At 45.2% G+C, this 24,093-nt stretch overlaps 3 protein-coding genes and 2 non-coding genes across 5 annotated transcripts; 3 read left to right on the forward strand and 2 right to left on the reverse strand.

Annotated features, from left to right (window-relative positions):
• Window positions 1–4,569: 4,569 nt before the first annotated feature.
• On the forward strand, window positions 4,570–10,606 carry LOC128727392 (PRL-1 phosphatase). The gene is made up of 4 exons (XM_053821303.1): window positions 4,570–5,292; window positions 5,371–5,537; window positions 5,639–5,770; window positions 5,850–10,606. Exons 1-4 carry the CDS (start codon window positions 5,170–5,172, stop codon window positions 5,959–5,961), a joined length of 534 nt encoding a protein of 177 aa, XP_053677278.1. The 5' UTR covers window positions 4,570–5,169; the 3' UTR covers window positions 5,962–10,606.
• Window positions 10,607–10,884: 278 nt separating this feature from the next.
• LOC128726263 (dTTP/UTP pyrophosphatase) lies at window positions 10,885–11,763 on the reverse strand. The gene is made up of 4 exons (XM_053820061.1): window positions 11,645–11,763; window positions 11,316–11,560; window positions 11,102–11,248; window positions 10,885–11,029 (listed from the first exon to the last, which is right to left on the reverse strand). Exons 1-4 carry the CDS (start codon window positions 11,732–11,734, stop codon window positions 10,885–10,887), a joined length of 627 nt encoding a protein of 208 aa, XP_053676036.1. The 5' UTR covers window positions 11,735–11,763.
• A 512-nt stretch (window positions 11,764–12,275) lies between these two features.
• LOC128726295 (protein zwilch) lies at window positions 12,276–14,442 on the forward strand. The gene is made up of 5 exons (XM_053820097.1): window positions 12,276–12,425; window positions 12,512–13,227; window positions 13,298–13,470; window positions 13,537–13,610; window positions 13,684–14,442. The coding sequence occupies exons 1-5, from the start codon at window positions 12,276–12,278 to the stop codon at window positions 14,440–14,442; spliced, it is 1,872 nt and encodes a 623-aa protein (XP_053676072.1).
• A 4,087-nt stretch (window positions 14,443–18,529) lies between these two features.
• On the reverse strand, window positions 18,530–18,643 carry LOC128728055 (U5 spliceosomal RNA). Its single transcript, XR_008411007.1, has one exon. It is a non-coding gene; the product is annotated as a U5 spliceosomal RNA (small nuclear RNA).
• A 1,255-nt stretch (window positions 18,644–19,898) lies between these two features.
• Window positions 19,899–20,012, forward strand: LOC128728056 (U5 spliceosomal RNA). Its single transcript, XR_008411008.1, has one exon. It is a non-coding gene; the product is annotated as a U5 spliceosomal RNA (small nuclear RNA).
• The last annotated feature ends 4,081 nt before the right edge of the window (window positions 20,013–24,093 follow it).

A 24,093-nucleotide genomic window follows, 5' to 3' on the forward strand; every position in this document is an offset into this window, starting at 1 on the left:
CACCACAACGACGACGACGACGATGACGATGTCGACTGTGAGTTCGCGTCGAGTGCCAATTCAATGCAAACAAGCTTCGCGAACTGTCGTGCGCTTCGTGTACACACGCATACACACCCACGCACAAGATTGCTTTCATTTTCCTGCTCTTGAAGTGCAGCGTTGGAGGCCGCAAAAGGAGTGAATTGTGTGATTGAAAATATGGCAATCGAAATGATAACACAATCGAGAGCTCTGAGCACTCGTGAGCCAGCGTGACAGGACACCGGATTAGTCGGAGTTAGGACGCGCGGCATCTAAGAAGAATGTTTTGAGAAATTTCCCTCCTGCTCCCTAGAATTTGCGTGTTGCGTGTTTTGCTACTGACGTAAACATCGGGCGCTGTGTGAGGAGGCCTTTTGCGCAATAGAATCTCGCACCCAGATGTGGGAGACACACAGGGCGTAGAGATAAGACGTGGAGTCGGTGCGGAATAAAAAGAAGTGAAAGCACCCAAAGGTCGATTGTTACTGTGTGCTGGGGGAATTTGGTGGGACTGCAAATACGCAGTTTGAAATGGATGCATAGGCCTGTGAAAAGTTTTGTCTAACGACTTTAGCGAGCTGTAGGTTCTTTTTTCAAATGTGACGTTTTGTTGAGATGATTTCAATTAAACGCCATAATGGTAAACTTTGTTTAGAAAACGATATGATAAGGCTCTAGTTCTCATATGTTTTGAGTGTTGTAGTATGCCGCTAAGGGTTTCTAGGAATAAACCAAGCTAGAAAATGATGAACCACGTCCAGAAGTGGTGCTAAGCGATAGAAGAAAGCATCTAGCTTCGATGCGCTGGAAACAAGGGCACATCCTATCTCTTTGCACCACAGTTGCAGTTGACACTAATTGCGATGGAGAGCCCGGAGTATCGGGTGCACGTGGCCACCCATTGCTCTTCTCTCCTCGCCGTCCCAACTCTCCTGCGTCATACAGGAAACGTAACACACGGCGCCTGATTGTAGGCACCGATAAGGACATGCTTGCGCGCGGCTGCGGTAAATGCCGGGCGTTTTTTTGCTTCTTCCGATCTTCTCGTCGTTTGTTTCGTCTTTACGATCGTTGATTTCTCCTCCGACCGGTTGGTGGCTATCGCATGCGTGTGTGTATGCATGCCTTCTTGGGCAATCAGTACACGTAAACGAGCGGTGGTGCAGCATTTGTTGCATCATTATACGTGAAAATTAGCTTCGTCATGAGTTTTGGTTGTGGCACCAAAGTTGCCCATTATCAGAGTGTCGAATTCGAGGGACGTAATATGCTTGTGTGTGTGTGTGTTGCGATTATGATATGCTTAATTGAATTAAGTTCCTTCTGGGCTGTTGCGTCGCTGACGGAGAGCTCTGAATAAATTGGTTTATCGAAAAAAAAAATCGAGATGCTATTTTCCCAAATTGTTTCTTATTGTGTTGGACATCGCAATTCTGCAGTGCGCGATGGGTCTTGGGTTTTTTTTGCTCCTCTTTAAAGAACAGAGTACTTTCGCAAATTTCAACAGAAATATCCTTGACACGGTTTTTGATCGAACCGTTCGTTCCATTTCCCCGTTTCCACTTTACCGATGCGACGTTGGTAAATTGCCAAACGGTCGTATAATTATGGTGTCGCCTGATAAAAGTCGGTCATGTTTGGTTATCTGACGTAATGGCGTCCCAAGTTGATCCCATTTTGGGGTCCCAATTTGTACATGGACTTTCATTGCCTTAAGGTCCGGTGCTGAACAATTTTGCTTGGTGCAGTTTTTCACAAGATAAGCTTATACATATGTTCTAATGGATGCCGTGGCGTTATATATTACCGTGTCTTGGCCCCGAATTCACCACGAAATGGTTTCTAACTGGCAGTTTTTTCCTTCATTTCAATTTCCTTTCTTCTCAGCTGGTGCGGCTCGTTCCAACCTCTATGGAGTTTCAGCTAGACAGCGCGGAATACTGCCAGGCACAACACAAATAAGCGAAAGGCGCACTTTTGCCTGCCATCACCATCGCGGCCAACACCGACTCCCAAGAAGGATACCGACAGGAGAGAAGTTTGCTGTGTGGAGCAGAAAGAGAGTGCGAACGAGCGGAGGAAGAAGCCCCCCAGCGAGTGTGTTGCGCCCGCGAATGCGACTGGAGTGGTGGTGAGGTGCGTTAAGGAAGGCGATCGGCAGGATACGAAAGGCTCCCGTGGGCTGCTGGATGAAAAACCCCGAGCTGGCGCTTACATTTTAGAGGCAACGTCGTCGTTGTGGTAAACGCACATGCGAAAGAGCACCAGGGAAGAAGAAGGGACTGGGTGTTGCTTATCATTGGAGTGACTGAAAAAAACCTGGACCCTGGACCTTTTTCCCTGCACTCTCGCCCGAGCGGAGAAGTGTCGCCATACCCCCCCGCCATCATCGTTCCAATCATCGTGTGCAGGAGCAATATATTGACCGAGGAGGAAGGTCACTCGAACTTATCTACATCGCGGCGACGTCATAGTCCTGCAAATCCATATCCCATCCCGTGCGAGGATAAGCTTTGCTTTGTGCGTTACCTGTAGCATATAGCGCAAGCTTTTTCGCTAGTAAGATAAGAGAGAGAAAGAAGATAACTGCTCCCTTGATTTCATCTTCGAATGCGACGATTTTACGGGCTTGTTGGTTGGTGATCTTTAAAAATCCCATCGTTTGTTGCGCTTTTACACAGTTTGTGTGCGGCCTTTCGTTGCGTGTTCTTGAGCCTTATCCTTACGAGGCTTCTGTAGAGCGTGCGACGGGCCTATCTTCGATAACTGCAAGCAAAACTCGGCGGTAAAAACATGTAAGTATACGGTTTCGTCCTTTAACGTTCACCCAGCCACCCCTAACCCTCGTTTCGTTTCCGTGTTCCGCTTTCAGATTGAGACTGATTGTAAAATAGATCTATTAATAATAGTAAACAAAGGAAAACCCAACTTCAAACCATCATCATCAACCGTGGATCAGAACACCCTCTGCTCGTTCACCCGTCGTGATCCTGGTTCCTGTGTAGATCAGATCAACGCAGCGGTAAAGGACACGCGTGTACAACAAACACAAAGCATCTCTCTTCGACCAAGCGAAATCGAGCGCCGCACGATAACCGAGAAATCCTAATCCTCTCCTTCCCCGGTGTCGTTGCCTTTGGCACCTGAGGGAAAAAGGGAAAAACCACTACTCCACCGAAATTTTGGCCGACTTTTAGCAACGAACAGATTTAGCGAACACAGATATCTGCAACCGCAAAAGGCGAATATAATATTCGCAACGACAGTGAGCTGCAGTTGGATGCTGGGTTTCAGAGGAATTTAAGTAAGTGTTTTAGGTGGATACACTCCACAGAACATGATGCTAGAAGCACGTTCCATCTGCTTATCGTCTAACGGCAGCTAATTGCATTTAAAGCAAACGATTACAATGCATTTCGCAATATACAATCGCCTTTCTGCAAGCAGGGTGTGCACGTTTGTGCTTGTTCGTGATTCGATAGCTTGTGCAGCTCTAATCTGACCGGTATTAAGCTCTCGGAACCGCAACAAAGTACGAGCTACGATAGTATTGATCGTTGCGTGTTATTCGCTTCCTCTGACGCCGGCGTTCTGGCATTGACAGCTGAACTAATAAAATAGGTCCGTGTTCAGCATGGTTGGCGACGCTGTTGCTTTGGATGCACACATAAGCCTCGTTGTTGTTGCGAGAGTGCACTTGAAACCTTAGTTGTTTGTCCTTGGCTTTGTTTTTTTACTGCTTCGTTTTGTTTCGTTTTGGTATGCTTCATTGGCCGCAATGCGAGTACAATCCTATCGCTATAACGATACGTAATGTAGAATTCGGAGGATGAAACCTTCAGATTGATACTATGCATATACGTCGAAATTTGTGTGGTATGAAGACCGTTTATTCGGATAAATGCCCATGTCATTTTGATGGCCGATCGAATCACTATTCAACTAATATCTGATAATATCTGGCAGAAACTATTTTCTGCAGATAGCTGTAAGCCGACAAAACTAATTTGCATTTTTTACACTTTCCAGATGCTTCGAATGTAACATACTTTTAGATGCTTTATTATCTGGGAAAAAGAAGGTCCATAATTTTTATATCAAACAGAGCCGACACTGCACCGGTGTTTTCAAGTAAATCTACTGTTTCTGTTTTTGGGAAACTGGCCACAAACGAGAAATAAGAAGGTGTGAAGTTGATGCGATAAAAGATAAGCAACCGCGAGCTGCGAGAAGAAAAGAACACGAGCACTTGTAGTCCGACCTCAGGCCTCAGTGTCAGCAGCTTCCTTCATCTGCGCGGTTATCATTAAATTGACCGACGGTAAGGTTCAACATAGTTGCAGCAATTGCGACCAGCTACTGCGTACCACCCGCTAGACTCATCCGTTGGATGCTCTTCTTAGGCGAGGATTCGCGTTGATGGTCAACAAGCACTTGAGCAAACAATTATCATTTTACGCGTGCTTCGCCAAATTCCATCGATCGACGGGACGGACACGCGAGTTCTGGAGAAAGCGCGCGAGTGGAAGGCGGAAGATAAGATAAACCATCGGTGGGTGCTATCTCCGCGGAGACGACAACAGCCCTACACAAGCCCTGCTTGTTGCTAAAAATTGCTAAACCGTGTGTCGCATCAGCTCGCCGGTTGTATTTACTCTGCTCCCCGCGGCGTTCCCGGGCGCTTTGGAAGGCAATATATTGTTTATTTTTGTTGTTGTTGTGCGTGCTAGTGCTAGCCGGGACTTTGAGGAAGAGACAAACGCTGAAAAGATTGTGATAAAAGAATCCTTAGTTTTACTGTGTGCTTTTCCGTCGAGCACCACCCGCAAGCGATTTGGCCAACAGTAAGATTCCGGTATTCCGGTGTTGAAACGAATTCGTTTTGTGACTGCAAACCGGTAGCATAAAACGCACTTCTTTCTGTTGTTGCATATAACATTATATTTAAACGTTGCTGTCAGAGCGCCTGGCTCATTTACGTCTACGTACGGTATCATCTAAAGTGCGATCAAACGAACGTTCGCCTCAGCAGCATCGTTTGCCTCAGGACACGTCGTTGCTGCGCGCGTGTGTTAAACAGGTAGAACCGAAACATACAAAGAGCTCGCACGGTTTCTTTCTTGCTCGTGCTCAGGAGAGATTTTTATGTCAACCGTCATCATGCGTCAGAAGGACATCAGACCCGCCCCGGCTCGGATCGAGTTTAAGGGAATGAAATTCCTGATAACCGATCGGCCGTCGGACGCCAACATTCTCTCGTACATCGCTGTAAGTGGATTGCTCTGGATTGATGACGGCTAAGGGCAGCATTCTGATAAATGCTTCGCTCTTAAATATCATTTCTAGGAACTGAAAAAACATAACGTCTCGGTCGTCGTGCGCGTTTGCGAGCCGAGCTACAAGATCGAAGAGCTGGCTAACCACAGCATCATCGTGCGCGATCTTGCGTTCGAGGACGGTACCTTCCCGCCGAACGAAATCGTGATCGAATGGTTCGAAATTTTAAAGCAAAAGTAAGTGCCTTTTCTGACCCGGATGGTGGTGTTGAACGTCGTGGCATACACACCCGACCGGAATAAGGGATCCCTCCAATAAATCGAAGCTTTCTGTACAGGTTCCAGGAGGATCCGGAGGCGTGTGTGGCGGTGCACTGCGTGGCAGGCTTGGGCCGTGCACCTGTACTTGTGGCATTAGCTTTGATTGAACTAGGACTTAAATACGAGGCAGCTGTAGAATTGATTAGAGAGTAAGTACACATATATATGATGATGATGCTTTCTGGTCTGTAAACTATACTAATCTGTTTTTGCTTTTTTGTTCCGCAGTAAACGAAGAGGTGCTATTAATGCCAAACAACTATCATACCTAGAAAAATATAAGCCCAAGTCACGGTTAAAGCACAAAAACGGCCACAAGAACTCGTGCTGCGTGCAATAAAACTATCAAAATTCCCACCAGTTAAAGTGTTCATTTTAAGCCAGCGACAAGAGACATGGAATAGAGAACTAGTTGGCTAAGTAGAGGAGGAAAGCAGCTATGAAAGAACGAGATAACAATAAAAACAAGAACGAATGCAGCAACACCTTCCTCCCGCGGGTACGTGGATTTAAATTTCCAAAATTATGCTTAACCCGGATTGGACTTCAATTGGAAAAGATGCGGGATGTGTCACATCCATGGACGGTATTGTTGTAGTTGATTCGACAATTGATTGATAACGCAGTCCACAATAAGGCAGTAAGAAAGGAGAATGTATCAAAAAAACAGTTTATCTCACGGACATGCTCCCAGTTATGCAAACTGCATGGAAATACTTTAAGTTGACCGAAGTCACAAAACATATTGTCGAATTCAAAAATTAACATCCAACCATAGTACAGTAACGGGAGATCAACCAAACTCATGTTCGGTTATCGAAACATTATCGCCATCACTTGAGTCTTTGCAAGTACATACGTTCTAGTATCAATGTTCGGTTTCAATTGGTGATTTTTTTATAAATATTATTCTGAGAGCATGTTCGATGATTTCACACCGAGAAAACGCAATGGATAATAGACAGAGTAACGATAAAAAACCGAAATCATTGTGCACGACCTAATCTAATTGAACTAAATAAGCAAAATAGGAGGTAAATTAAGTTATTATCTTTGTTCTCTCCACGCGGACTATCCTTAAGCGAAGTTATACAAACACATACACGCATCAGTGTGTGCTTCACAATCTTCTAGACAGAGACCTATGATCGTAACCGCCGACCGACGCCCAGTGTGTGACCGTATCACAATGAATATATTATATTGAAATAAATTGTAGCATGGAGCTAGAGACATTTAAGGTGAAAGCGAGAAAGGAGGAATAAGGAATATGTCGCAATGAAGATCATACTTTACACATATGCTAAATTATCAGCCACGCGTATATTCGACGGTCTGCTAGGGCCCGTGTCGAAATAAGGTTATTTTCTTTTCTCGTATAGCTCAGATCAAATAGTCGCGAACAGCGTGATCGTGCAGCTGCGAGGTGAAAAAGGTGCACTATCCCCGGTAAATTATCATAATGCGGATTCCAATGGAGCCGACAGCTAGTGTGTTTGTGTGATTAGTTCAATGCTATTTATGTTTTGTTTATTTTTTAATTTAGTAAACTGCGACAAACCTTAATCCAATGAAATCGATTTGTACGACAACAAATATTACATTGCCTACCGACCAGTTCAGGCAAAAAGCGTTATTCTAAAGGCAGTTATTCGTTAAGTATAAGGCACTGTTGTATTTACTTGCGTCCTACAATTTCGTTCGTCACAGGCGTTAACAAGTAGAGGCACATAAACCAAATGAATCTGTCAGCTGCCAGCAATTTCTTTCCGATATGGCCCTGACAACATTGAATATAGTTTGTATATTTTAGTCTAATGTTTCAACTGGGCGCACCGGACGTTACTTCTTAGAATGTTCCGTGTGACCGGCTGGACGCATTTTTATCTCACAAACCCCAACACCCACAACCGAAACCGTGTTCAAGTGTATACCATTGACAACGATGTGCCGACAACTACAGTAGCAGCATGCACATGCAAGCGCTTTTACTACCGTGCACTGGAAAATTTCGTGCAATATATGTCGAAGTTGTAACAGAGATATGGATGTTATGATGGTGCACTATACACGCGACACTGACTTACAGCTCAATGATATGTAACAGCACACGCACCTGAACAGCAGACTCCAACTCTACTGCACCTTGCGCAAAGAACTCTGAAACGCTGTGATCGTAGCGATATATGATCCCCAACTACCAATAGGACTTGTTAATTTAACGCTTATCAAGTAAATCGCCCTCCGGTCACTACTGAAGCAAGGGAAGGCTAAGGACGTGTCGGATTTAGTTCAATTTTGCCAGAAACCTTTTTTATTCAAACCATTATCCTGTGTCTGATGCCAATAATGTGTCGGTGTAATCGAAAGCTTTACATGCTTCGTTCCAGTTAGCTGATCGCTTACCGGACGAGGAAGCCATTGTGTTTAAAAAATGTGGACCATTCCACGGTATTTTTCCTTAGTTTTCATAGTAAAGTATTCAAGAAAATATATGTCAATAGTAGTACTAATCAGAATGGTCTACAAACCAATCCTCGGATCATTTAAGTATTGTAAAACATGATAAAATCCTGTCCTAGGACTGTTGAGTTCAAGAGTGTGAAAAATGAAAACGCCTGTGACGAACATATTGATTACTTCAACTCTGTACCACGCACGTACTAAATGTGCGACGTTTTACTTCCTGTAGCCTTCTTAAAAATGTTTACAGCGCATACTTATATAATTTTATAGCATTTTTTAGTTCGATATTGGCAATGCTTTTTGAAATTATGTTAAATGAACCTCGGCATTAGACGATATTTTCGTCAGGATCAATGGCGACAGTGTGCTACGTTTGTGTGCCTGTGTTGGACAAATGTAAAGAAAGAGAGAAAATCATGCATTAAAATGATACTGTTGAGCCCGTTCAATCTTGCTTCAAGCAACCTGCAGTTGCTGCGTTATGTTGCACTGACAGTTTGGCTTTGCGAATAAATCCTTTTCCAAAAAGAAATTGCCTTCCAATGGCTTCCGGGGTTTACATGCAGTAGCAATTATATAAAATGAACAAATAAGATTCTCTCTTTCCTCCGTACCACTGTTGAAAGGATAACAAAACTGCAGTGCGATCCATAAAATGTCCACTAAGCTTTGCTTTAACCTGCCCTTGGATTACTATGCTCAAACTCCGTACCGCGAGCTAAGGCGTGCAGGTGAGCACATTTTTCTGTGATATATTACAAGGCAAGGGATAAGAACAAACGAAAACAATATTACTAATGCTCCGCTCCGAACGTCAAGGCGCTGGCGCGTCACGAATATATTTTATATTGTACAAAATGACGACTTTAGTTTACTCGATTTTTATGCGGTATGGTTTCGAGTATTACCCATCGGTAGGATCAGAGTAAACATCTTCAAAGTTAGGGTATCGGGCTACGGTTTGACCACACAGGCACAAAAACGTACATATCACTATAGAGAATAATAGCGTCCTATGTCGGGTAATGTCATTGTTGAAAAATTTGCGTAAATGATTGTACAAATCATCGAAGAACAAAGAGAGTGCGCTGGTTGATATATCATACATGAATGGTTCTTATTTTTAGATTACAAGATGAGTTCCGACATGCGGTCACATAACTACATAAATGATACTTGAATTTGCGTACATAGCGTGGAAAAGCGACAACACGCAAACACAGTAACTACATTTAACTCTACTAGCTAAATGGGATATTGATCGAGATGAACTAGCAAACGCATCGTACAGAAAACACATAATGTGTATATAAATTGGTATATAATTATACATATATATTATACAGCTACACGAGGAGAAATGATGATGAGAAAAAATAACAAAAGTGAATAACTAAAAACACGAAAAAATAAAACTATACAAAAAGCACTCAATAAAAACGCTAACAAATAATGAAAGCTCTTGTGAGGTTCACACCAGCGGTAGACGTACGGGTGGCGAAGCGACGGTTGCGAAAATCGTATTCATATTTTATATACACAACTAACAGGAGCTCGAAAATGAAAGAAGTGAAATATCAGCTCAAGCAAATAGACAGATGAAACGATGAAAAAAAAACAATCATGTGAACATACACGTGAAAATTCTGCACAGATCGGTTATCATGCTGTTGATTGAAAAATTATAGAAAATAAAAACGGATGTGTTTATGAGCTCTGATAACGAGAGAGGCAAACATAGCAACACCCAAATAAACGAACTACACACTCACGCTGCTTAGAAAACCGCGGAACGTTTCCGAACGATGGAGAGGGTTTTTGATCGAAGAAGTTAGAGGCAAAAGGAAAACAAATGCGAAAGTCTCCTGATAATGATCACTTTAACTGTTGCGGTACTTGGATATGTGTATTTGTTTGTGTGTGTTCTGTAAGTGTGCATTGATGCAACCATAGTAGTGCGGTAGTAATGGAAGATGGGCTAAACCAGACTAGAGCGTCCGAACGAATATAACTGCGCGAAGGGCAACAAGCTGCTGAATTACGGAATACTGGAAAGATCCTACCGTTGGTTGCCCAAACTGGTCTCATCTCATCCGCGAGCCAACGTCTGCTTTCCCCGGCACACAAGGATATATTCAGCATCGAATGGTTGTAGTACGGCTCGGCCGACGAATCGAAAAAGGGTACGTAATATTGAGACGAATAGCCGAGGGATGTAACCAGCGGGAAGGAAATAATGATGGAAGATATCTAAAGCTACAACTAACCTGGCAGAAAGTCAAAGCGGAAGGAGACGAAAAGTATCTAACTGTGACTAAAAGAAAAAAAAGGAATGAAATAAAGCGAAATTTAATACAGAAATCCAACAACTCAATACCCGAAATTCGGCGGACGAAAAGAAACTGGACGGAGGCGAAGAGAGAAAGAGAGAGAGAGAGATAAACCGCGTTACAGAAAACCATCAACATTATACTGAAATAGATATTGTAATTTTATGGAATGATTTGTATCAATGATCACGATTGCTGATTTATACTTTACTGATTCGACATGATGACAAACATGTGGTCGTTCTTGGCGGGGTTTTTGAGGTGAAAGGTGTTGTTATTTTTGCATGCCTACCACGTGGATAGAGGACCACGTGGAGTGGTTAACAAAACTTTAAATTGATAGTGCTGATGCAGAAAGGTCAATGATTGCAGCAAAACAAGACCGCTATTGGTTAAACGTACGAGGTGATGTAATTATTGCTCTCATTTATATATTAGCATCTTTTTGGCATCGATTCGTTCTCGATTCATTCTACTTGATAGTCGAATAATTTGCACAGCTCCACCGAGAGACGATACATTGGAAGGCCGACTACGGTGAAATAGTCTCCTTCGATCCTTTCGACGAAATTGCCTCCTAACCCCTGGATGCCGTATCCTCCCGCTTTGTCACTAAAAAAAACAAAAGGGAAAAGACAGTACTAAGCTAATGCCTTCCGGAGTATCGGTGGAAGGCGAGCGTACAGAGGTTCACCCGTGTCGACGTAGGCCTGTATCTGAGCAGCGGTAGCTTTACCAAAGTGTACTTGGCATGATTCGGTAAATTTGACTTCCTTCTCGTGATACTTAATTACCACACCCGTGTAGACGACATGCGTTCGGCCCATGAGTCTGTATAAGAGCACACTCTGATGGTTAAAATGGATCAAACTTCCAAATAATGCCTACAATTACGCACTTTTGTAAAACTTCGAAGGCATGCTGCGGGGTTTTGGGTTTGCCGTACATCTGGCCATCCATCGTCACCATTGTGTCGGCACCGATCACCACATCCGGCCGCTGTGACTCGTCCTTCGAGAGGCGTTCGTACACCTCACGTACTTTCCCAAGAGCCGTCATGGCAACGTAGTCGCTGAAGGAGTACTGCGAGGGATCGAGATTTTCCTCGAACGTCGATGGGCATAGCAGCACGTTGTTGATTCCCTGAAATCAAATCGAGCGATATGAACAACATTGAGACAATAAATCGTTGACACGTTTTGTGCTCATTATAGCTACCATGCTTACCAGATTCTGTACCAGCTCTTGTCTCCGGGGAGATCCACTGGCAAGGACAACCCGCTTGGTTCCGATTTGGTTGAGTATCGGTTTCAGCATACTTTTATTTTCAGGTTTCCAGGGCGCAAATGTACAACCCAATGTCGTATTTACCTAAGTATATCTGCTACTGATTTGATAGTTGTAAGCAGATGCACCGAGTTGAACACACTTTTATGATAAAATATAAAATTATCGCATGGCAATCAATTCAAACAAACCATGCTTGAGTATAATCTGACAAAAACAAACAAAAATCGTACGTCAATTTATGGTCGGTTAAAAATCATTTAAATTTAGTTTCTTTTGCAGTAAGTATATAAGGCTGAAGGTGTATCAAAAATAAATACTATAAGGATCTTTTAAATGTAAAATTTAAAAGTATAAATACATTAAATATAAATTTAAACATTATTTTTTGTTGGTTTCCAGGGGGTAGGAATATAACACTCATCGGAGTAAGGGAGGCGGATCGGATCAATTGCTCCTTAAATACTGTTATACATGACGTTTATTGGCGGGTGCGCGCTTTTAAATCAAACCAACTGTTTATGTTCATCTTTGTTTGCGAATTTGTAGTTAATTTAGTTACACGATAAATATGACTGATTTAGCTAACGTGTACCAGCTTTTCCGGAATAAGTTTGAAGAGTGTGATTTCCGATATTACGCCCCTCCATCGTACATTCTAACCTTCACCGAAAGCCACGAAAAGATCATATTTGCCTTCAAACGGGTTCGTTGGATTGTTGTTTGCCATTGCGGCCTATTGAACCAATAATTTAATGTGAAATGTTTGTTTTGCAGCATTATGAAACGTACACGGAACGGGTTCAGAAGGATATAAAACATTACCCGGATATGGATGTGTCGAAAGATCTAAACGTTACCGGATCGCCGTTAAAAGACACCAGCTACGTTGAGGACGCCGATCTGTCGAAAGAATTGATTGATTTGCGTCCCGAGCAATGCTGGACGCCGGAGGAGGATAACTACGGCCCGCTGTCCACGGAGGAAGCCCGTTCCATACTGCAGAACTTTATCAATCTGGATTGTCGTATCGGACGCGGTAACATATGGGTGCTCTGCTGTGGGACCGACACAGACCAAACGGTTCTGCTGCAGTTAACGGCCAACTGCGCCTCCCAGGAGCAGCGTAAATTTATTCGCGGCGTCGTTCGCTGCACAGGGGTGCAACCATCCAGCTCCCTGTCGATGGCGCAGCTTATCTCCATCCACCGCCAGCGGGCCGGAACCGGGATGAAGTTTAACCCAAAAATCACCGTTCAGCAGTGGTACAGCTTGTCCCCGTATGTTAACATTCGCCTAAGCTGGCACACGATGGGTGAGAATGCGTCCTTTGCCATCGAGCGAAATGCGCGCGTACGTTTGAGCCAGCGATTCCCAATTAACAACGGCGCCTTCAGCCGACTGTCCGTTGCTGAGTACTTCTGGCAGCAGTTGCAGCGACTGGCACTCTTTAGGGAAAAGATTTTGGACATCCGCGCTAACCGAGTGTCCGGCTACGCGTCCAACGACTTGAGTAACTCGGGGTACGTAATCCTGCGATCCAAAATGCAACGTGCATTTGCATGACGATTGATTTCCGCTCCCGTTTTGCAGCATGATGGAGGTTGATCTGGAGTACGTGAAGCAAAAGGTGAACAACATCCTGTCGACGTTTTCGGCCGAAGAACCGACGTCCTTCAATCAGGCCTCCATTGCCAACATGGTCCAGCAGGTGCAGCAACGTAACCTCACCGACGTCATGGAGCGGCTCTACGAGACATTAACGCGTACGTATGCTCTAGGTTTATGGCCAATTTGTCTCTTTCTCATTAGATTACGGTTTCTTGTTTTAGTGTGTTCCAGCTACGAGGATTTGAAGGCATCAATCGACTACATCTTTCATCTGTCGACGCACTCAAACATTGTGGTAATGTATCTCCGATAGGACGTCCTTTCCCGGTCCAAAAACCCGTCTAATATTGCGTTCCGTTTTGCTCTAGAATGTGCCAACGGATGGGACACGCTTCGCACGGTTGATCCTAGCGATGATCCAGGACCGGCTGGCCATCCCGTCACTAACCGGACCGGAACCGTACGAGTTGCTGCTCGAGTGTGGCTTTAGCAAGCTGATGAACGACTACCGGACGATCTTCTCCGAGTGCGGGATTTACGAGCTGGAGTTTGAGAAGCTCTTCCAGCCGCAGGTGACAAACACACGCAAGTCCCGGTATGCGGCCGGTACGGTGACGACAGTGGAACCGCTCAAAGGCAAGGTTAGCTCGATGCTATTCCAACCGACGGTGGACGAACGGACGCGGGAGAAATCAATCCTGTTGAGCAACTTCGACGAGGAAGAAGTGAAGCTCAAACTGGACCGGTTGGCGCAGGTCCATCTGTTGCTGGAACATCTGCTGCTGCTGGAGAGTGTCGTGAATGTTCCGTCGATGTATGGGCGCGTGTGCGAGCTGTACATGAACCGGGAGGCGTGTGGTTACAACGACGTATATAACCGGGACAGCGATCTGCTCGAGTTCGATGTGGAAGAGTTTAAGCTACTGGCGCAAGCGGAAAAGCTGACCCCACATGCTCAACGCGTGTCGATGGGTTCGGCCAATCTGCTGCAGAAACTCGACACCGTGTTTTACCAGAACGCGCAACCGATTCTGCCGAAGCAGTTCTATCCGCAGTTCCAGAACGACGACACGGATCTGGGTGAAATATTCTGGTGTTACGAGTACGATAAAATCGAACGGCTTTGAGGCGCGTTCGTTGATGTTCAATAAATTTCTATCGTATAAGCGCAAACAACGTTGTTTTCTTTTCGTATGGCTAATGGAAATTTCCGAAACGGTTTTTCAAAGCAAGCGAATACAAGTAAAACAGGTGAAAAAATGTTGGATATGAAAATAAAATCCACCCGCGAATCGACCGCGATCGGGCGAAACTAAGAAAATTTTTACGCAAAAGTAACAGGAGAACATACCAGCTAAGAGGTGAAAATGAACTCGACCAATTCCAAACTGTACTACAAAAACAAATTCATCCGTAGAACACTTTTCGAACATTCAGCTTCGAAAATTCACTCACAAACGCTTCGAAATTTTTAGAACATTTGAAATATTTCAAGCGTTTATTGAGCGCCATCTGTGAGTGAATAGTGGAAGTAAATTTGAAAAGTTTCAAGCGTTTATTTAGCGCCATCTATGAATGAACATTGCGAGGTTTATTTGTTAGCGCCATCTATGAGTGAATTTTGATCTACCGGTTGGCGCAAAAAACTGATACCTCTTCGCTGGTATGTTCTCCTGTTACTTTTGCCAAAAATGCTCACTTTTTCGCTACTGCAATGCGCGAATAGATTTTTTGTCCTACTATTTTATTTTTTTTTTCTTTTTCCATGCTGTTCTGATTCGCTGTTAATGGGCATATCCTTTCCGAATAAACATATTCACAGCATCAATTGTTTGCACAATTTTCACTTTATTTACAGTTTGTTGTTTCAAGCGGCATGCTCGCACGTGTTACGTTGGCACGTGTTACAACAAAATCCCATTTAAAGCACGGTTGTAATTGAAATTCCAACAAAAAAAGGTTGCCAAATTAACTAAAGGATAGTAAGGAGTTCATGAGCCTGGCTTTCTATTTGTTTCAGCAATGAGAGGTTCGATTACCAGACGGTAATGGGAGGTGCAGAAAACAAATTGAAACATAATTAGACAAATTTTAAGGTGACTAGGTTTACTCCAGCCATCAATTACAACGAAATTTTGCAATGTTTTCAAACCATGTTATCCTTTTATGATAAATTGAAGAAGAATCATTCCTTTCGTCAGTAATAGCTCGTAGTGTGCACCATGAAAAGCTTAAAATAAAGGTCCTGCTAGTAAAAAAAGTAAAGAAAAACTCTGCTTGGAGGTGAAACTGCCACATTTCAGCCGTTTTTTCACCAAATGCTGCCCGCCATGCTGTAGAATTTCTATAACGCACGCATGAATTAAAATCCCCCTTCCCACGGAGGATAAACCGCCACATGCAAATGGCACACCCCAAGACGTGTAGACTCACCGACAGATCCTTTAACCGTCTGGTTGCCCTTCAGCTAGCTTTCACCCAATTGAAGCCCACCGAAACGGCACTTTCGCAACGCAAACGGCCGCCTGACCGGAAGCATCCGGTGCAGTTTTGCATCCACCAAGTGCATAGCACACTGCAATTACAACGCCACTTGGCCAAAAGGTGCAGGTGGCCCCCACGGCTCTGCAGAGGCCAGCTGGTTGGGTCATTTTTGAGGACCCTTTGGTTTTTTTTGCTTCTCCTCAATCAGGTGCAAGGCGTAAATTTAAATTACGCACTCGCGCACGTGGGATGGCGCACGGACGCGAAGGAGGACCGTTTCATTCATAAAAGCAAAAACCACCACGCCAGGTGGCCACGAGGGCGCATAAACCGGTTTCTGGGGACGTCATTCATGCGATCGGTGCATTGATTGGAGATCACCTTTTTCATTCGCACTGTAGCCTTCTCTTTTTGCTGTCGTATTGCATCGTGGGTTGAGCCGCTGTTTGTCGATCGAACCTTGGAAATATACCCCGCTTTTCGTGAAGGGCGCTTATCGCTGTGTGTCGATATGGTTTAAAGCACCAAAAAAAAAACCACCCAACACCTGAATTGATTTGTTAGTCGCGTTTGTCTGCCCCCGTGGATTCGTGGATCAACACAAATTATACGATCAAGCGTTCGATCGTTTTTCATTCCTATTCCACGTCCCAACCCCGTAAAGGTATACAAATCGCTTCGTAAAGCCATTCCGGTTTGGAAAGGGGAATTTTCGCCCCCCACCCGACTCGAGCTAATTGTTCCGCGAAAAAGCAGAGGATTGCGATCGTCATCCCTTATTTCTGACGATCACCAGAAGCAGTAAAAACGTGCGCACCAATCGCATGTGTCATTCGCGTCATGTCGCCACAACACCTTGACGTCGTGTGTTCAATCGCCGGTATTTGAAGCCGGCAAAAAGGTGCTTAAAGACGTAAACTGCACCCTTCACTGGATCCTTGAGTTTTCTGGTCTGGTAAAACCCCCAGGCACGTCGATCGCGATCGGAATGCAGTAGTTGAGGCGACGAGTTGTTGTTCACTTGCCATTATGCCCTATGCGTTTATTTAGCAATATGATATTTCTCTTTACGACTCCCGGTGTAACACGCGGCAGATTTCGCACTTGACTCGGGGCACATTCTAATTGTTTAAATGCGCCAAACAACATGCGTTTGCGTAGACAGGCGCGAGGCGTAAAACACGTGGTCTACGCAAGCCAAGGAAGCTGCAGAAAGTGGGCTGTAAGATATTTCTGCGAATCAAAATCTCTTCATAAGCAGCAGCAGGTTTCGGTGGGTTGGGAATTTCCACCCATTATCAGCCACCCTCAAAAGGGGCTCGCATTCCTTGTGCCGCATTTCGTCGCTGGTTGGCCACGTGCGTTTTTGGGTAAAGGTGTTTTTGTTGAACGATTTATATTCGTTTACTAACTGACCAAATATGGAAGCCTCCCAGAATGAAGGCCCACTGATGATAAAAACGCACATTTTACCTTAGAAAAACCCCTTCATTTTTGGGTACTGTCTTTTTGAAGCCAAAAAAGGGCTAAAAAAAGGGGATCCTCTGAAAGCGATCGTTGACAAACAGAGCACCGAAATGCAGAAACATGCCCACACGTTTCAGCACCATCGAATATTAATCGAATTAAAACCGTACCGGTGTCGGGGCTTCACGAGAGCGAGAAAATTGTCCCACTGGCCGGCAATCGTGCCGAAGGGGCCACATTTTCCCGCTGATTGCACACGGTCCACTTTGCAGCCTGTTGCAGGTGGAATTTGTTCGGTTCTGCTGTTTTTCGCGGCCCGTTTTTCCCCAGCGACAATCGGCCACCGGACACGGCCACTTTCTCCCCATTCTGGTTCGCTTTTTGGCTTCCAACTTAGGATGCTGTGGCCTTGCTCGATCGATCGACGATCCGGTTGAGATTCCGTTTGGCTAAAGAGACGGTGAAAAAAAAGGAATGGAAAAAATGGCGGCACGATTTGAAGACGTCTTGGCGATCGGCGGGGTTTTTTGTTTTCCTTCGTTGGTTTTCTTTGTATTTTCACCTTTTTTTTTGTCGAGTGTTTTACTAGCGTCTCTTGTTACGCTTGTACGGTTTTATGTGTTTTTATTATTTTCTCTCTATCTCGTTATTTTACGTGTGTTTTCTTTCTTCGGGAGCTCTCTCTCTCTCTCTTCTCTCTGGTGTCTTTGCTTCCCGCTGGGTGGAATGCTTATGCAATCGGTCCAATTGGTGCGTGCCTTTCACTTCCCTGGTGCTGGAAAATTGTCACGGAACAGTTTTTGGGGCTGTCTCGCAGAAAGCGAGAGAGAGAGAGAGAGAGAGAGAGAGAGAGAGAGAGAGAGAGAGAGAGAGAGAGAATTGTCTTTTAATTCGTGTGGCCCCCTTGCCAGTGGGAAAAGTCGGGTGTTTTATGGGGCGGCATTAAAATTCCTTATCACTCCGCGTTCCTGGTGTGATTTGTGCCCGAAGGGATTGCTCTTTTTTTTTTCGCTGGTTTGTGAGGGTCGCGTGAAGCTATGCACTTAATGAGCCGTGCCTTGTCGCTAAAGTCGATAAAAGTGGACCGTTTCAGTCCCGAACTGGGCGATAGTTTGGGCGTTTTGGTTCTGCACCATGGCTCCGTGACCAAGGGTTATCGAATTTAGGCGATATTGAAGGTTAAGGCAAGAAAACGGTCCAATTCCGGAGATGGAAAAGGGAAAAAAAGCTCTTTTGTGTGTATCCTTATGGCTCGATTCCGTGCGGAATCGAGACCGGCAAAAAATTCACTTCAGACTCATTAGAGTATCCCTCTCCACGGAAATCTTTAGTAAAAGGCGAAAGATTTATTCGACAATTGAAGAGAGATCAGAGTAACCTTAGACCGGGTCCCTAGCGACGGTCCGTATGCTCCGGGGGCACGTTTCGCTAGCGATAGATAATAAAGAACCGTGGTTGTGGCTTTACCACGAAGCATGAGCAGGAGATGCGTTTTCTTCAGCATAAACGAGCTCTAGCTAGGGAATGAGACCGGGTTTCATGGTTCCTTGCTTTACCTGGAAGCGCGACCGCACCTGGAAGCATTTCGCACTCGAAAGGACGATTACGCCGAAGGGTAGCTCGAGAACGGGCATGAGATTTTTTCCCGCTTCACAAATCCCAAAGGCTGCGGTGGTTTACGTTTGCAATTATATTCGAAACGAATCGCAATTGTGGGCACGTTTTGCGAGGTAACAATTCGTATTGGGAAAACAAAATTCGCAAGGATAACAACGAATAGACGAGGTTTAAATTTGATTTTTTATTCGTACAAAATCAAAACCAAACTACAATTTAGGGTGTACGAGATTAAAAAAGTTATTGCAAAAAAATCGAACGTTCGCTTTACATAAAAAAGACGATATCTCGGTAGAGAACTGATCCACTAACTTTCCGGATGGAAAACCCAGATTTGATAGCTGAGCTAAACAGGAGTTAAATAACCGATTATCCTTATTAAGCTCAAGTGTTTGAAATTTGTCTACAAATTTTCTCAAACCAACGCGTCAAGGCTCTCAAGTTGCTGTTGGAAAAAATACCGATCTAAGCCGATTTCTTTAGGAGCTAAATTCGAGCTCTAGCATATGCGAAATATGCCAAGAATTTCGTTCCATGCTTTGTCAGCCAAGAAGACACGCAGATAAATATTTTTTTACCTTGCAACAGGTCAAAAGGATTACCTCGTTCGAACGGTGCGTGTGTATGTGTTTGCAAAAATGGAAGCTTATTTTTTTATTACTCCCATCGCCAGAGAGGATACCGGTTTTTGCAAAATCCATCCCGAAGGATACAACGGCTTTCGTTCTGCGCTCGCTGCTCTCGTTTGTCCTTTTTTTCTACTCTAAATCAGAATCCTTCCCTACACGCGAGGAATCTGCCGCTTTGAAGAAAGGATACCCCTATTCTTTTCCCATTCGTCATTCATTGTGCTTTAGAGCATCGTTCGTTTTCTTTCGTTTTTTTTTTCTCGCGATTCTCTTACCTTCTTTTTCTCGCGACTGCTACCGTTTGTCGTCTGCAAATGGACGCTATGCATCGCTAGGCGAACATGCTCCTGGTGCATACGGACCGTCGCTAGGGACCCGGTCAAAGGTTACTCTGATCTCTCTTCAATTGTCGAATAAATCTTTCGCCTTTTACTAAAGATTTCCGTGGAGAGGGATACTCTAATGAGTCTGAAGTGAATTTTTTGCCGGTCTCGATTCCACACGGAATCGAGCCATAAGGATACACACAAAACCGATAGATTAAGGCACCTAGAAATAGGCTCATGGGGCGTTCACAGAGATCGAAAGGCCTCATCCTGAACATAGCGATAAATTCCGCGTAAATGCGAACGATAGGAGGAACCATTTGAGGAAACAGATTCGTCGTATCGTTACACGCTTCCTGTAGAAAGTTTAGCCGACCTTTGATTCGGTAGCACAGTGAAGGCTTTTGATGGTAAAAACTTTACAACGTCGCTCTCACCCGTGGGGCTCTTTAACAAATAATTGGCCCTTCAAAATCCGGGAAAATCTCACGGTCTCTTCTTCATCAGGGCCACGTACGATCCAATCGATCGAGTCGAGCGGATCGTGCCGCTCGAATCCGCTTTATCTCTGGCCCTATTCAACCGGGAGGCTCTCAAGCGACGTCCGCCGGACGATAAATCGGTCCTCCATAAATCCCGCCCAATCCCGCGGTTCTGCCCGATACCGGAACTCCCTCGCTGAGGCCAGCTCAGCGTGGCCTTCATTAGAGCTCCCAAATAATCGTCCGACCAGAGGAGAAAGGATGGCGGAAGTGGCTCAACCTGGCAGGGGGAGGAAGAGCCACCCAACAAATCACGATCGGCACGATTGGCCGAGGTCTGGTGACGTGCGAGCATGCGTGCAAATATTTGGGTCGCATCCCGAACGGCCAGAAAGACACACCGTCCGGTCAGACAAAGCAGCCGCAAAAATCGCTGATCGACAGGAGAAAAAAAAACAACAAAAATCCTCCCAACCCAAAACAAAAAAAGCTCAACAGATCCGTCTTCTCACCGTGGCAGGAAAGGAAGCCGCCGGAGCGATGGAACGCCGGAAGTGATGACCTGTTTGGTTCTGGGACGGCACTGGGACGCTTCAGAGGCGCATCGAATCCGTTGCGTTGTCGCGCGAATGTTGACCGTCTGTGGCGTCGGATGGCAATTAATTGGCTCGGGCTCAAGGAGGAAAAGGCGGAGCACGTGGTAGACCTTGCGAGAAATATCAACGATAGCTGCTTCCGGTCGCGAGTGGGTCGAGAATGCGAGCATTGCTGGCGCGCCAACACGCCGTCGTTGGTCGGGGTAAACGGAATGGATCTTCAATCGTGGAAATCGTCGAAGTGAATGCGTCTTTTTTTCACGAAATACCGCAAGTTCAAGGGTAATGGCTGGAATCTGCGCTAAGTAATCAAAGAGCGGCTACTAAAGTGCAATGTCACGGGGTAATTCGTGGCTTTGAAATATGAGCGACGTTTCAAGTGATCACGTGAACTTAAACCGGACGATGCAATGTTGGCGATATTCCTCAATGTACAGTTTAAATTAATCAATTGGTTATGCATAGTTCTTGCACTACTTGACGCTTGTATGCAATTTGAAATCAAATAAGAATTGATTGAAATTGAATCATTCCCTTTTTTCCTGCTGATAACACCGCTTGTTCGCTTGTGCAGCTGCAGTTCAAGCGCTCGGTTGCATCTGTCCACATCCAAGAAGGCGTTGCTTTGCCACTTAGATAAGAGAACACGCCAGGCTGTATGAATGTGCTCGGTTGGGTCAGGAAAATAATAAAAAATGGTGCCTCTACGACATGCAGCAAAAGAGCCTTGTGACACGTTAATTGAATCCTTTCTCCGGTGATTTGATTTCCACCAGCGAGTAAATTGGACTTCATTCGGGTTCGGAATTGGGGACTGCTTAATTTTTTTCAAAAACCAATTAAATTGCCCCTTCAAGAGCGCCCGATAACGTCCCGAACCACCGCTTAGAAGGCCACCAAAATCACCACAGTTATTACTGTGTACTTTGCTGATTTGCTTTCTTATGTTATTCGGCTACTCCTGGGGATTGATCAACGGTCAAATTGAACCAACCAGCTGGTAGTTGGAACCAATTTCCCAGCCACAATCACTCGCAAGAACCGTCGCTTTTACTTCGAAAACGTTCAGGGGCGAAATGCAAAGGTGCCTCGCGTGACCAATCCACGCGTCTGTTTTTTTTTGTTTCATTTATCCCACCTGGTCACATTGATTTCCGATGACGACCCTTCGCTTTCGCCCCCAAGGTGCTCACTCCACCCTTAGGTGGGGGGGTGACCCAATTACGAGCATGACTTCGAACAAATGGTTATGTCAGCAGAACCCTCACCCATTGCGGCACGTGCCCATTAATGTCTCGGGCTGGGGTGTGTGGCCGCGTATGGCCACGGCATCCGGTCGCCTTCTTATGCTGCATGTTTTATGCTTCTGTTTTTATTCCCGCTTCTCGGCACAGCCTGGGAGGGTGTTTTTCTCTTACACCAGTGAGGGTGAGGGCGTAAAAGTTTTTTTGTTTTTGTGCCAATCAAATTTTATTGCCCTCTCTTCCCGAAAACCAGGTTTTGGTTGGGGTGAGTGACAGAGAGAGAGCGAAAGAAAAAAGGGCAACAACATCGGAATGCATCGAAGGCGGCCTTTTAAAGATGATGTACTCGTTTTCGATCGATCGGCGGTAACTAGGGCAACCGGCATCTTTCCGGTGTTGGCTTTTTTGTTTTTCACCAAAACAAGACGAGTTGCACCTTCGATGTCAATTGGCCCGCACGGGAGTAGCATATTTTTGGGGGCACCTAACCAGAGAGGGATGATGTTGGTTTCCGCCTCGCGTAACAACGTCATTATGTAGCCGATTTTCTCGGTGGAGCATGTTCCATGCTGCACACATTCCATTGTTGCGCTTCCGAAGCATGCCTCTATTGTAACTGACGTTGCGGAAGCTTTTTATTTTGATTCATTTCGGAATCCTATTACTCGCTCGTTCCATAATTTGCCATGTTTCATTTCGAGCATAAATGAAGCATGTTTGCGATGGGGACGAAAATATATAATAGCGAACGTTCAACATCCATTTCCGTGTAGTTCGTTCAGGTGCATTGCTGTCGCGTGTGGAAATAGAACGCTTTTGTCCTCGCCGTGTATGTGATGAAATGTTGTCGGCAGATGGATGGAACCGCAACATCTCGTCTAGGTTTGTCCGAAATCGGACTTCAGGAACAAATATGACAGGGGCTTTCGATGGTCTCCCCCTTTTTCGTTCGAGTTGGTTGAACGTTCTGCCAAACATTCCGGCTTTCCTGGCTTTTTCAGAGCGTGACGGCGCTTGGTTCCGTCCGATCGATCGTACCTCGGGGCGTTATCAGAAAGAAGAACGGTAAAACAAAACAACCGCAACAAAGTAAAAAAAAAGCTCGCCAGCCGCCCTTCTCACGTGAACGAACGGCTAGTAATTATTGGTTCTCGGCGATTCGACCGGTGGAAATAAGTGAGCTCAATGTCGGTGTTACATCACTCGTTCCGTTTGTCGCGCGTGCTCTTACGTCAGTCGGTGGTTCCGTTTCCGTTTCGATGTCGTTGCCACAAACGGGACGAGGGAAAAGCAAACCCTAAAGGTCCCAGAAGGAGCGTTCCAGGCGCCAGACGTTGGCGTGCCGATTGCCACAGTCCGGTTCTGATCGCAAAAGCCGGATGGGTAGTCTGGTTTTATTCGGTGGCAAGTTTCTTTTGTGTTGACTGCGATTTTCCACACCCGTTTCCGGTTCTGTCGCATGACAATGTGAGACTTGTGAGCGGTTGCATTCGCGAGACCTTAAGGTGTGCCGTTTCCGAACGGACAGGTCTTGACGTTATTCAGAATATTCTTCTCGGTGACGATAATGACTGTGGTTCGTTTTGCAGCGGTGGCTTTGGAGAGTAAGTGGAAAACGTTTCATCGCTTCTGAAGGGTGCATTCCGTGCGAGTTGGCGCATCCATTTCCGGTCAGCCGCTTGATGATGCGTCCCGTGGAAACTAGTTTGCAGCAGGAAGTCAGCATCCCGTCGCACATGATCCCGATTCCGATCTAGGTGTGCGGAAATTGATTGGAAGAATATCACGAGCTCTCAAGGTTCTTTCTTCTGATGCTACGCCATCGATGAATTTGAGGTCACGAGGTTTGGTCTGAAGCGTAGTGAGTGCAGCTTCAAGCTGCTCAAAATAACCTTCACTATAAATCGAATAAAAAGCACGATCGTTCGTTGGG

Source organism: Anopheles nili, chromosome 3, assembly GCF_943737925.1.
Source record: "Anopheles nili chromosome 3, idAnoNiliSN_F5_01, whole genome shotgun sequence".
Lineage (NCBI taxonomy): Eukaryota > Metazoa > Arthropoda > Insecta > Diptera > Culicidae > Anopheles > Anopheles nili.

Bases quoted from the DNA above. Each gene is read 5' to 3' on its own strand.
- LOC128727392 (XM_053821303.1), top strand. From the start codon at position 5,170: ATGTCAACCGTCATCATGCGTCAGAAGGACATCAGACCCGCCCCGGCT. The intron at 5,293-5,370 runs GTAAGTGGATTG...TATCATTTCTAG, and splicing joins ACATTCTCTCGTACATCGCT to GAACTGAAAAAACATAACGT. The intron at 5,538-5,638 runs GTAAGTGCCTTT...CTTTCTGTACAG, and splicing joins TTCGAAATTTTAAAGCAAAA to GTTCCAGGAGGATCCGGAGG.
- LOC128726263 (XM_053820061.1), bottom strand. From the start codon at position 11,734: ATGCTGAAACCGATACTCAACCAAATCGGAACCAAGCGGGTTGTCCTT. The intron at 11,561-11,644 runs GTAAGCATGGTA...ATTTGATTTCAG, and splicing joins AAGAGCTGGTACAGAATCTG to GGAATCAACAACGTGCTGCT. The intron at 11,030-11,101 runs GTACGCTCGCCT...TGTTTTTTTTAG, and splicing joins GTCGACACGGGTGAACCTCT to TGACAAAGCGGGAGGATACG.
- LOC128726295 (XM_053820097.1), top strand. From the start codon at position 12,276: ATGACTGATTTAGCTAACGTGTACCAGCTTTTCCGGAATAAGTTTGAA. The intron at 13,228-13,297 runs GTACGTAATCCT...CCCGTTTTGCAG, and splicing joins AACGACTTGAGTAACTCGGG to CATGATGGAGGTTGATCTGG. The intron at 13,611-13,683 runs GTAATGTATCTC...GTTTTGCTCTAG, and splicing joins CGACGCACTCAAACATTGTG to AATGTGCCAACGGATGGGAC.